A 13,819-nucleotide genomic window follows, 5' to 3' on the forward strand; every position below is an offset into this window, starting at 1 on the left:
AAAAGGAAGGAAGAAGAACTTGGTTTTGTCACTTTCAAAACTCTGTTGCTGGTTGAAAACTCGTCTATTTTTACAGGCAGTGATGCATGCTGCTCCTTCCTAAAAGGACTAACAGTAGTTTCACATCTGTTGCAGCCCAAAAAATTTGATGAAATGTTGAATTCTGATTCCAGTGGTATCCAATAAAACTTAGAGTAATGAGTAAATATATATATTAAATTACAGTGTCTTTTAGAATGTGGGCATAATCATACACCTCTGCACATTAAGATATGCTTCTTCAGAAATATAAGCCCTTCAGCAATTAGGCAGTCCCGTTACTTGAAATTAATTAACTAATTAATTTCTTCCAATTAATTTTTTTGCACATCTGTGGTAGTGCTGCTGTTAGACGGGCACTTTCTTTCTCCAAAGTCATAGAGACTTATTCCTGCCTCCCTCTTCTGCCATCTCAACTTTTTTTCAGTCCTGCAAGGTGTTGCTGAGGACTGTGGTTATGGTTTAGAAAATTATAACTTTAAGATGTCAGAGATGAGAGTTAAGCACTGTTCATATGTATTTTAAGAAAGTTGCAGCTAGGATTTTGGTCAGTGTATTCTGTATTTTGAAGGGTCAAGCCAGTCGTTTTTAGTATTCCTTGGAAATAATTAACCAAACTCCATTTATGGGTGTGATCATTGTACTACATCTCATCTCTTTCTAAGAATTTCATGACATTTTAATGTCTTTGAAGAGTGCTAAAAAAATATGCATGATCCAGACTAATTGTTTTCTTTTTTCCTGGAGATCAAGGCTAGTGAAGAGAAGGTAGGAATGTAAAGATATTTGCATCTCTTAATGCCTTATACTGCTGCTCTTCATTCTGCTCTCTCCATCCAAACGAATCACACACGGTAATTTTGGGTGTTATAATAAACAGATAGGCATCGTAATAATGTATTTCAGTTAGGAAGAGGTACTTGAAAGAAATTGGTTTTGCAATACACATGATGTGAGACAATCAATAGTGCTTTAGTCTGACAAGCCCTGTCAATATCCATTGTCACAGTTCAGAAAGTCATTAATGGATAGTTCTTCAAAAACCAATGCTTTCAACACTTTGGAAGTGTTCAGATACACTGTACCTGGCAGGAATTAATCATAGGTAAACCCCTGGGATTATGTACAAATGCAGAGTAAATTAAGAGTGAAATAAAAGTCATTGGAAGAAACTTGAGATCATGTTTACAAAGTCTTGCCAATAAAATATGGAATTTAGGACATATTAAAAAATTTCACACTTTGAATCACGCAGGCTTTGTTCAGAACATCACACCCAGGAAAAACATCCTGCTAGAAATACATTGTATAGGTGTATGATTAAATTCACAGGAATTAATCTCATAAACATTTTTCTCCTGGCCCTGAGGAGTTCAGAGCCTTGCCTACCTCTGCGAGTGGTCACCATGCCAAAATCTTAGAGAAAGGCTTTTGTAGCTTCACCCTGCAATTTGCTGGCCATTGCTTAATCCTGATTAAGCTATAGAAAATTTATTCTCATTGCATCATGGATACAATCCAGGGCATTGAATGTTGAAAAGTAATTATTCATCTGTACATCCCCAAACTTTCTTTGATTTCTGTAGAACTGTGTCACTAGGAAGTATTGCATTCATTTTTGCTTTCCATGCTTCTGTTATTTATATGCTATTATTAAGGCTATATTTGAAAAAAAATTCAGATGATTTATACACATCAGAAAAAGGACAGGTCAGTTTTTGATCAGTATTTTTTTGGCTTTTTTTTCCTGAGCATTTAACATGTACTTATCCCTCTAATTCAGCCAATGTTATTACAGTGGTATCCAATGATAAAAGCCAAAGATGTGTTCATTCTTTTAGTCCTAAAAATATGTTTCTGCTACGTTATTTTTGTACCCAATTTGAATGACACTCCCCTATTGTGATTAGATGTTTTGACTTCATATATCTTGAGAACTGAGGACAAGATCTTACCATTATATCATTTGTCCTTTCATATCTTTCCAACCTGTGGTATAATGAAGGTCTAATAAAGAATAAAAAATAATCAGAAATGTTTTTCTAGATCTGAGAGTTTAACTTACTACCAGCCAAACATGAAAATCAGACAATATTCAGGTTACATTTTTGCTGTGTCCTTGCCCTCATTTGCCCTAGCAGAAAAACCATATTATTATTTTATGCTTCAGTCCTTAGGAGTGTAATTTTTACTTCTGTATGGAACTCTCTTCTCCTTTTTTAATGTTGTTTCATATTTGCCAACTCTCTTTCATGTAGGATACTTCAGCCCAAGTCCAGAACCTGAAATCTGAAAGTGTTAAAAAATATTTATTGGGTTTTTTTTCAGTTTTATACCTACTTGTTCATTTTTTTTTCCTCTAATATTTTGTCTATTTTGCATTTCTAAATATAATAGCAAAGCCATTTTAATGTGAGGATATCACAAGAAGAATTGTTTGGCAAGAGAAAGAATATTTCTAAGTGAGATCCCAACATGAATATTTCTGTGTGAGCTAGGTTTTGGAACATGCTATCTAAACCCTTAAATTTCTGTGAGGCTTGGAGTTTTTTTCTGGTGACTCACATGTATTTATTAGAATAAAATGAGAAATTCATCAACTGGTGTTTTGAACTCTGTGCTGTAACAGCAAAATGTGGTACATACAAAGATATCCATGACAATAATTATTCCTACCTCTAGATGTAGTTTTAACACCATAATTGCTGTTTCAGGTATAAAACTACCAACTGGGTTAATTTTCTTTCTAAAGAGAGGGATGTTGACCCTGCTGTCCTACCCTTCACAGGGTGACCATGTGTACTTGGAACACCTTAACTAATCTGGTGTAGACTCAAAGTGGGCATAAAACACTTCAGAGCCCCCAGATGGAAAAAGTGGCAGGCAGAATATTGACTTAAAGTATATTTTTACTCCTTCATCATTTACATCACTTGGGAAAGCTTCAGGATAAAGCCAGCCTAGTTGTGAATTGCTATGGACAGAGTGACACTGAGCAACAAGAGACCCCAAACTAAATGCAATTCACTTCACTGTTTCAAAGTACCACTAAGATGCAGAATTAGAAACATCCATTTGTTGTTCTTTTTATAGCACAGCCAAGTGACTTGGAATTTTAGCTTGTCCCTGCCAAGGATTGCTCAATTTTGAACAAAAAGTCCTCAGCTATAATGTTAAAAAAGCACCAACCATCAATTGAATGCTAATCTTTATGTTCTATGATACATCACTCCAGGAATGCTATCATTAAAAAATGTGAATTTTAGTTTTCATAGCTGATGGATTATTGTACCAAGGCATGTATTTTCCAGTAAAGTGTCCTTTTATTTGTCCTGTGTGATTACTAGTTGGTGGAAGTATGTGTGGGGTCATTTTAGTGCTGTGGGAAAATGGAACACTCTTCTGTTAAAATCAGTAGTGAAATCAGAAGCAAACTATGCTCTGATCATTGTAGGCATGTGTTTAAATATTGCTTTCCTTAATTGGCTATGTTCTATTTACTAAAAATGAACAATTTGGCAAGTTTTTCTCCCTTGACAACAGCAAAGCGTAAACCATTTTATAAGTTTGGCTGTTAAAATCAGATTTGTAATGTAAACCACAATATTCAGGGTTGTTGCTGTTGCTTAACCAGTTATTTTAGCTTGCCATTGTTTTATAATTGTGCACCTTTAAATGTTCTGGTTCTGTTTAAAACTAATGCAAAACACCTCGATAAAAATAATGACTGGTAATAATGATCATACTTATAATTTTGCTCTCTCTCTTTACTGGGATCCTCTGTCTGAAGATTGTGGCATTATGGGGGAGGTTCAGTCAAGGTGGGGAATGAAGGGAGCATGTCTGTAATTGCAAATAAATTACCTCTTTGGCAATTCTGTGAAAGGCACAACAGACCAGGCTCCTGCTGATTCACCTTGAGGAGAATATTGTATTATGGTGAATTGATTGATTGATTGATTGATTGATTGATTGATTGATTGATTGATTGATTTCTAAGAGAAGATAGAAGGCTGTTCTTTCCTTAGAAAGCTAAGAAGCCACTCCTTTCTGAGCTGGAGGCCTTTGCCAAGGGAGGCTGCACCACTCTGGCTGCCCCATTAAACCACTCAGAAATAAGCACAGTGACAGCTCAGGACACTGAACAAGAGTTATTCATGGGTCACAAGTCTTAGGTGATTTGTTAAAAATCTGTAAAAACCTGCTTGTTGAGGAAAAACTCTAGGAAAGGTCTCACCATGGCATCTCTGCTGCTTCTGGAGCACACTGAACTTCTCCTCCTTACTAGCACTGCCTATTTTGATAGCCATCACCGTGCCCTATAAGCACCTCAGCAGAGAAAAAGTTAAATTTATGCCTTTGAAACCTCCTCCAGGGGATTTTCTGCAGCTGGATTCTATGTCTTTTTGACACAGAGCAGGAATAAATTGTGCTCAAATTGTTTCTCAGTTTGGTAAACGCTTAAATATAATAAAATATAATCATTAGGACGGGAATACTTTTCCTTCCATAAATTAATGCATCTTGCACACATTTCCTGGCACACAGCCATGTTTTCTATAACTGCATTAAATATATATATAACTCTTAATCCATCTTGGCAAGGGAATCCAGTCCCTCACTGGTGGTGTGACCATCCATCCTTTCTCATTGCAAGGAGTGCTCAGCTAATGGTGCATAGCACACTCAGAGCTCGGAGTAGGAGCTGAAAAATCACCCATGTGAAACTTGTGGGATTCATGAACACTTCATGAGCAAACTGGTCGCCATCCAAATACTTATGGGCAATAAATAACAGAGCTCTGCAGAGTGAACTCATCGTGTTTATTCACAAAAGTATTAATCAGATGTTTTGGAGTGTCCAACCAGCCACGCTGCTGACCTACCGCATGACTGGGGTCTCACCAGGGTGGTTATGGCCACTCTTTTCTCAGGATATTTCAGAAACCCACTGTTAATTTAGAAATGTCATTTCACTAAAAATTTCTCATTTGATTTCTTTCAGTTTTCAGGCTGAACTACAGTGCCTCTGACACAAATGACAGAAACCGAGTTAAAAGCAGATTAAAGAAATTCATCTCCCGAAGACCCTCCTTGAAATCATTGCAAGAAAAGGGACTTATTAAAGGTGTGTTCAGTCTTCTATTCTTCTTTTTGGAGTAAAAGTTTAAAAATCATGAATGAATATTTAACTCAATGCTTTAGACAGTCACTTCTTAAATATGATTTTCTGCTGTGTCTCATAATACACTGCTGAACTATAAAGAAAAAATAACTAATGTATGGTTCATCTACCTCTGTGATATCTGACTATTCCTCCAGTTTTTCTGCTTTGGTGTGCAAGGGGTAGAAGCCCCTCCATTTAACGTCATGAACAATGCAAATCAAGGTACTGCACAGCTCCATTTCTTCTTAAGAAAAAAATACCAATATGGTTTTATGTTTTAGAAGCCAAAATAGAGCCCTCAGATGCTGTGCTGACTAATTTGTTGAAAGACTTTCTGCTGTCTTCTCCCATTATTTTTCTAACTCACCAACAAAATCCATTTTTAACAATTTGAAATACATGTCAGTGAATAAGAAATGAATAAGAAATGAATAAGAAATGGGGTTTTTGTCCTATTCCAATTTCTTGCTAAGCTGGTCAGCCATCACTTTCACATACTCTTAAAAAATTGTTTCTTTGATAAAATGTGTTTGTTAGTTTATCCAAGAAGTGTTTCACTGAGAAGCTGGTAGTTAACTTGAAGGCAGTAGCATTCCGACCACTAACATCCAAGTAAAGCTGTGTTTTTAAATATTGTCTGGAATAATGCTTGAAAAATCTACGCACTCCCAAATTATTATGTGTGAAACCCACAACTGCACATGCAAATTGACTAGAAAGAGGCATTTTGCCAGCCACCCCTGTCAATCTCTGCTGTGTGAGTTTTCCAGTGGTGTGTCAAAAATGGCAAGGGGTGTTGCTAGTGTGTATTAAACTTGTCTGTCCTGAGCCAAGAGATTGACCCCAGCCAGCAAAAGCTAAAGCAGCTACAAGAGTTCAACACCAGCTGGGCCCATGTCTGGAGAGAAGAAGATTTGATGAATTAAGTTCTTATGCTTTAGATACGTGCAGGGATGATCAGTGCAGTGTTGTTTACTGCAAGGAAATCTTCTTTTTATGAAACCACAGTGTTCCTCATTTGTGGGGTTCTGCTTCCAGCTGACACAGAAACTTTGAAAAAATGTCATTTATGTGTCAATATGTGTGTGTGAGGTATGCACACCAAACTTTGAGGATCTGTCCTTACACATTTGTAGTAATCAGTTTCAATACTTTGGAGGGTTTTGCCTTTTTTAAGGACTCTGTGAGCTGAGGGTGGGATTTGAATGTGTCATGATAGTTTGTTTCAGATATTACAGCAACAGAGGAGTAATTTATAGTCTTTTAATTTTTGGATTTAAGGGTTGGGGTTTTTTAGTTTAATAAAGTGTGGCTGATGAATCTCCTGCAGTGTTACATAGGGATCAGATGTGATCCCTGCTAACAAATCCAGATTCATTAGCATAACTCAAATCCACCCTCTAATATATCTCTCTAGGAAAGCCAGATGAATTTGGGTTTTGCTAGAGTTTCATTAAGCTTTTGATTCATAAACATAACTTGGTTCTGCCTGGGATACTTTTCCATGGATAACAGAGGTGTTGTTGATTTGTGGCACAGTAACTCAGAATCTGCACCCAGCACAGTTTGATTACCAAACTAATGTTGCCATGAAGAAAACGTGTCAGTTATCTACCATGAAGTTTCATTAGGATTAGGTTTTGGCCATGTAAATGAGGCAGGATTCGTTAGCACAGCTTAATTCCAATCTACAGTAAGTCTATGTGAAATGCTCATTTGATAAGGTTCCTTCATTGTCTTCACCACAGTTTATCCCCTTAATCTGTTGAAATGTTATGAAAATGCAGTTGTGGTGCTTATGCAGAGACCACTTTTAAATGTTAATTTTTAGTCCTGCTTTAGAATATTTTTAAATGGCAAAATGCAACCACTCAGATTACCAATGAAAAGCTTGCCAAATTTTTTGTATTATAAGACGCATCTATTTATTTTTCTAAAGGTGACTTAAATGGTTGCAGAAACCCCTCAGAACTATTTGTTTGCTCGTTTCTTAAGGGAAAAAAATGTTAACCAATTTTTACAAGAAAAAATTCCTCCAGCTCTGAGAACATGCCTACGAACTTTTATTCCATAGGGAAATACTTCTGTCAGAATTGTAAATCCCTTAAAATAGGGGCTCGTAATAAAAGTGTGTATAAAGCCTTGCAGGACATCTTGGTACCAAGTTCCTGACAAAGAGCTGTTCTGTGTGCTGGTGAAGAATTGATATAAATATCTGTGAAGCGTGTGGTGTTAATTACTCCAATGCAGTGGCACTGTAGGTGCTGTGAAAAACCTTCACTTTTCATCAAGTGCTATTCATATTTGCCAGGGGCACTATAAAGCTCTCAAATCTATATTGATTTTTTACATTGTATGTCACACTGGAACCAAAACTCCAATAAATTTAACACGTAAATTATAGTCATGAGTAAATACATTTTAAGGTGGTAAGTTCACTTAAACACAGTCCTTGCTCTGTGAGCCGCTGATGCGTGTGCACTTGGCCAGGAGACTCGACACATTTCTCCACATTAACCAAATTTGGGAATACAGGCTTCAAAATTAAATAGCAGTTTGATCTCCTGGGGTACTTTGTTCTGCCAGCACTGTTATCAGGAAATCTAGAAATTATGTGATTGTCATTTAACTCTTACCCAAACTTTGCTCGTGTGCAGTGTAGCAGACATCTGTTAGAAAGTAAAGTAGGGAGTTAAATGAAAATAGTAATGAGGATAACACTCAGACCAGGGAATGCAGAAGACTGATGGTTGAATGTTAGCTACATGTTGATCTGAAAATGAAGATGCACCGACACTTTGCATGACAAAAAGTTATTTTTGCTTTCTAGTCCTGTGCATAAAAGAAGCCAGAATGGGAACAGCACGTTGGCTCCATTCATTGCAATGGGCTGGTGACTGGGGCTCTTCATGCTCCAGCGAGAGCTCTAATGAAGATCATCTGTCCTTGTTCCATCTCACTCATGCTTACACAAAATATCCTTGGTCTCAAAGCCTTTTGAAGCATTTCTGAGATGATGTGCAATACAGGGACATTGTGGAATGTGTTTATGTCTCTAAGCACACTTGTGTTCTTAGATGTACACGTGCACACAACCTAGAAATAGTAAATAAGAGGCATGTCCCATGTCTGCCATTTGAGCAGTGTTATTTTGAGAATAACTGTTGAAATTTATACGCTAGGGCAGGGATCCTTGGTTCCTCGGGATTGAAATATTCTCAGAATTTACAGAATCTGCACTAATATGCTAGAAAAATAATATATAAATCTTCTGTTTTAAAACAACTTTATAGTCTGTAATTGAACTTTGATCTTTATGTTTGAGCTTTGTCATGATTTAGTATTACCCAGAATGAATTGCCAACCTTCAACTTGATGTTGGCCTCCTAATGTCGTGATTTCTGAGATTTTCTAGACCAACAAAGGAAAAGAAACTTCTGTGAAACTGTGATTTTAAAGCTATGATGATTGTGTTGGTAATACACTATCACAAAGTACACTCTCAGCAAACAGTAAAAAAACAAGAGCAACAACCTCACAAAAATGACACTGTGGGAAATGAGGAAAATGAAGCTATGCAGCTGGCAAGAAATTTATTTAGGTTTCCTTTTTTTTAGGGTGGATCTTTCTTTCCCAAAAGCTAGACACCCAAGGAACTCCATTGAATGTATTTAATAAGCTAAGGAAAAAACCAAAACAGCATAAAATTTGGAATGGTTACAACTGTTTCAAGATGAAAATAAAAGCCACTCAATTGCTAGTGAAAGGAACTAGCTGTGTTTTGGCTTGATAGCCTATAGAACAGAGCTCAGCATATGTTGGTGGTTGTGCAGATCACAGCACAGAGATCACCAGCCATTTCATTTCCAGGCAAGGGAAAATGTCTTTATTGTATCATATGTTTCACTGGACCTTGGAGTAGTTCAATGTAATGAGCAGAATATTCATGAGAAATCTAAAAGAGCAGATTAAGGCTCACCTTTGGTGTGTTCTGTAATTCTTGCAGGTTATGGAGGAATTTTGCAAGTGTTCTGGTGCACATCAGAGCTTAGGGAAAGTTAAGAAATGTTTCCTTTGACTTGCAGGGACAATGGGTCACAAGGGTATTTCTTTCCTGGATATGGATGTTTGGAAGCACTTTTCCTAAACCTTGTGGAGGGCCAGACGCTGAACACAGTGATTTGTTCCTTTGACATGATGCTAAGAAATGATTCAGAGAATTTTTAAATGTCTCATTCTGAGAGAAGTGTTTTGAGTAGTACAGCAGACACCCTCTCTTTGAATTCAAACAAGCTCTTGTCCCCAGCAAAACACCAGAATTTCTTAAGAGAGATCAGTGTCTGTGATACTATTTTCTCTTTTCCTGAGAAAATGAAACAAATCTGGCAGCTCATATGCCACTTAATAGTGACTGTTCACAAATGTATTTTTTTTTTTTAATTGATGACCACCATGGATCAACGATATATAGTAAATCTCCACATTAAAAGGACTGGCAAGATTCCCAGCTTGCATAAATCAGGGGAGCTCCATTGGAAACCTCGCCGACTTCAGTCAGCTGAGGACCTGCCCCACTTATTGTAAAAGTGTCATGGCAATGTTTGGAGCCCCAGTCTGGAATCAGCATCACTTTAATGTCTGACTTAATGTGTCTGACTACACATAGAGCAGCAAGAAGTCACCTTTAAGAGTATGGCTCCAATGCATCACTTCCCTCTGCAAAAGTTCACAGCTCTGGTGCCTCCTGTTCTATCCCTCTCCTTTCACATTCATCTCTGATTTTCTCTTTTTATTCTCCTTCCTTCTTCTCCTTCCCAACATTCAAACAGATACAAAGAAAATTAAGAATTTGGATGTTGATACAAAGCTCTGTTAGTCCAGCAGTTCAAATCCAGAGGTTTCACAGTTAACTCTGTTCCTGAAAGGCACAGGATTACATTGATATGATTCTCATTCTAAAAACTTGGGCACTGTACCATTATACCATCTCCTCTCATGCCACAATTTAGACTTATTCCTGAGACATGGGACTATTTGCCATGCCCTTCCTTGTTTTTTTAATAAAAAACACTGAAGTATGAGTTCCTTCCAAGTGTGGCCACATCTCATCCATGTACACTCAAAACAGTTAAACAATGGCATTCTCAGTGAGGATGTGGCTTTAGTGATTTTGTTTTAATTGTTTCTTTTCCAGAAGAATTGTCTCCCATAGTCAAGATTTCTGCAGCCCAGGATTAGTGGCTTTGCTGCAGCCTGTGAGAGCTACTTAAAAAAAAAAAAAAAAAAAAAAAAAAAAAGTAGCCCTGTCAAGTTCAGGAAAAACTTGAAACTCCCCAGAACAAGCAATTCATTGCAGCCATAATCATCATTTTATATTATACAACTTGTGAATGTCCATTCCCTTCTCCTCTGTTGTCTGGTTTTATATCCCTGAGCAAAGCTGTCACACACCCCACCATCTCCAGCAGAACTTTTAACGTGCAGATAGCAGGGATGTGTAATGTGAACCATACCACCAAACATATTATGAATATATTGCTCTTCTTAAAAATGCTTGTTGGTTTTTCATACTACAGTATTGACTAACTGTCGGTGTTTGATGTATGGTTTACCAGCCTGATGTAGACTTATGGTTAGAGCTTAACTTGTTAGTTCTGCTTTTGCAGCCAATTCAGAATAACTACAGATGCCCCAAGATATTAAAATTGACTGCTCAAATGGACTCAGTGTGGGAGTTTCATTGGTTTTAAATTGATAACAGCTGAAAGAGTGAATGATTAAAGCTGTATATGGGCATAGTATGCAGCTCCTTTGTATGAGCCCTTGTGAACAGAATCCACTGCATGGGAATTGCCTTTGTTCTAATAAAAGATATTTCTGAACAATTGTTAGTTTAAATTTTTAAATGATGAAACAAGAGCATTTCAGGAGCCTATAGAGGAAATAATTCCTGAGAAACTGGAATAACTCTGAGAAGATAAAGTGGATTTCTATTCAGAGGGGAGCATTTAAAGTTAAGTAGCATTCCATAAGGTGGTAATTGTGTCTATTTCCCAGGCATTTGAGTTAAATAAGCTGGATAGGAAACATAAACTGTCATAACAGGAGGTTAGGAGTGTTGTGTACATCTCTTTTTTTCAAGTCATAAAAGATGAAGTTTTGGAGGACTTTATCACAAATAAATCAAACAAAGGGGGGTTTGCTTCTCTTATCCCTTTGGGAGCAGTTCTTTTATTTTTTTTGAAAAAAAGTTCTGGAGAGCTTTCCCTTAAACTAGTTTTAAGAACTATATATATATCTACACTTATAATAGGAAAATAATATTCTAATTTTATTTACATACAAATCTAGCCTGAAAATGTGAGAAATTCATCATTCCTTGTTTTTGAAATAGTGTACAAACAAATCTTGGTTGAGTTTTCCTCAAGTATCCCTGTGACCTCCACAAGTGTAAATATGGCAATATAACTTCTGCCATTCCCATGTTTATATACAGAAACATCCAGCAAAAAGTCAATTGATTAGAGAGAGTCACAGAATTTGTGGTCCAGGAGTACTCAGAATTGAGAGTATTTGTATGACTCATGGGATCATGTACTTGTAAATACTCATGAATTTCTAAAAGGGGAAAAACACCCTCCAAAGCACTTGTGTGCTGTTGTTTTACCACAGTCTATTGTGATGCCCAGGAAGTATTAAAGCTGTTTTGATGCCTTTCCATCCAAGATAAAAATCCTTTGTGCCTGTTTCCTAAAGAAGAGGTGATTTAAAGCTTAACTTCTGAGTACAAAAATGTGATTGTATCCACACAGTGTAAGGTATAAAAAATGAGGTTAAATATTTTGCTGAAAATATAGAATCTGAACCAAGAAATGAAGTAATGGACTAGGTGAGAATTGTAAAACTGTTTTCAGCCTGTTCAAAATTTCCTCCTAGGAATACAAAATATTCCATGTTCATATTGGAGATTGAAAGAGTAACTGCGAAATAATCCTGGAAGTTGATTATAAAGTGGTTATAACACAGAAGAGAAGCTGCTGAACAGCCACACATTCATTTCATTTCAGTTCTTCATGTGTTGCCATCTAAACACAGTGCAGCTCTTTGCCTGTTTTGCTTCTGAAATTGTTTACAAGTGTCGTTGTCCACCAAACAAGACACATTTTTTACTTCTTTTTTAATATAATTTACATTGGAGACCATTCCATATTATGCAAAGAATTTGACAGGTCTTTGCTAAAATTAAAAAAAAAAAACAATTAAGATGTCAAAAGAGGAAGTGCTAGTACATTTTAATCATAAATCTCTGTATGTATAATTACCACTGAAGGCGGCTATAAATGTTTTATGAAGAAAATGTAACCAGACTGTGCTTTGTCAGAAACATAACCCCAAAACATGTAACAGACTGTTCGCTAATGCTTAACGCCACACATGCACACAACCTTCCTCAGAGCAGCTCTGTGAACCCAGTCCTCCATCCCTTCTGCAGCCAAAACTCCAACTAACTTCAATTCAGGCTCTGATGCACTCTCCCAGAATGCAGATCACTCGCTTTGGAGGTGCTGGAATAACCTGCACTGATGCATCTCGAGAAGTCTAAAGCAACCTCTGCCCCTCACCTTGTTCCTGTCACTGTCTTCTCTGCTCTGGGATATCAGGAATGAAAAGGCAATCAAGTCATTCTTGAAATCTGAGCTGAATATGAAATAGAGGTGATTAATTGAAATGGAGCTCCTTGCAGCACAGAAATTAAAAAAAAAAAAAAAAAAAAAAAAAAAGGGGCCTTTGTTTGTTGGTGAGGAAAAGTTGGTTTTGGAGCAAAAAACACTGCAGTTGGTTATGGTGGAGTATGGTGGCACTGACTGTGAAGGAAACATCCAATTCCATGGGAGCTGCTGCTGGGTTTGCTATGCAAAGTCCAGACTGGTGCTATCACCCTTCAGCTATCTGTATAATAATTTTCAAAGCCTCCACACCAATTTACAAAGCGCAGTGCTCTGTTGAAATGCTATATGGAGACTGTCTCTTCAGATAAATGATGACAGTACACTCCTATTGTTTCAGCATTTAACTGGCTCCTATTGAGTAGTTCCTCTCATCTGTTTGATTCATTCTGATTTTAGCTGACAACGTCCCTGTTACTGATTGCTCTTTTCATAATCTCTCAAACACACAGAGTGGAAATGAGGTGGAGGAAGCTAATTAGTAATCTGACGAGTTGAACCTGCTAATACAAATATGTTTCAAGATCAACAGTCAATGATCAAAACTTTGAAATCGTAAAAACTAAAAGGTGGCATTATCTAGTTAAAGGATTACTCGTGGAGGAAGTGAGACTAGTCACTAGTTAAACATGGTGTAAGATGGAATCCTCATCAAAAGATACCTAGTATCTTCTGTTTTTCTGAGCAGGCAATTTGATGAGTTAAAAAAAATTATATTGTGAAGTCAAGATGAAATTGTACTAAGTCATGATGATGCAAAGTAGTGAAGTCCTTGCACTCACACAGTGTTTCATGAAAGGGTGAAACTTCCAGATGAGTGGAAGGGACAGGTCACCCAACCAGATGAGTTTCCAGGTTGGACCAAGTGCATGATGTAGGAAATTAT

The 13,819-nt window shown here is 37.0% G+C and overlaps 1 protein-coding gene across 3 annotated transcripts in view; it reads left to right on the plus strand.

Annotated features, from left to right (window-relative positions):
- The window catches only part of ARHGAP15 (Rho GTPase activating protein 15), a 321,355-nt gene that overhangs the window by 180,320 nt on the left and 127,216 nt on the right, over nucleotides 1-13,819 (plus strand). For all 3 annotated transcript variants that reach the window (XM_079311046.1, XM_079311047.1, XM_079311045.1), the window contains one exon: nucleotides 5,045-5,167. In XM_079311046.1, coding sequence (XP_079167172.1) covers nucleotides 5,045-5,167 — 123 coding nt within the window. The remainder of the gene's footprint in view (nucleotides 1-5,044; nucleotides 5,168-13,819) is intronic.

This window comes from Erithacus rubecula, assembly GCF_903797595.1.
Source record: "Erithacus rubecula genome assembly, chromosome: 8".
In the NCBI taxonomy this organism is placed as follows: domain Eukaryota; kingdom Metazoa; phylum Chordata; class Aves; order Passeriformes; family Muscicapidae; genus Erithacus; species Erithacus rubecula.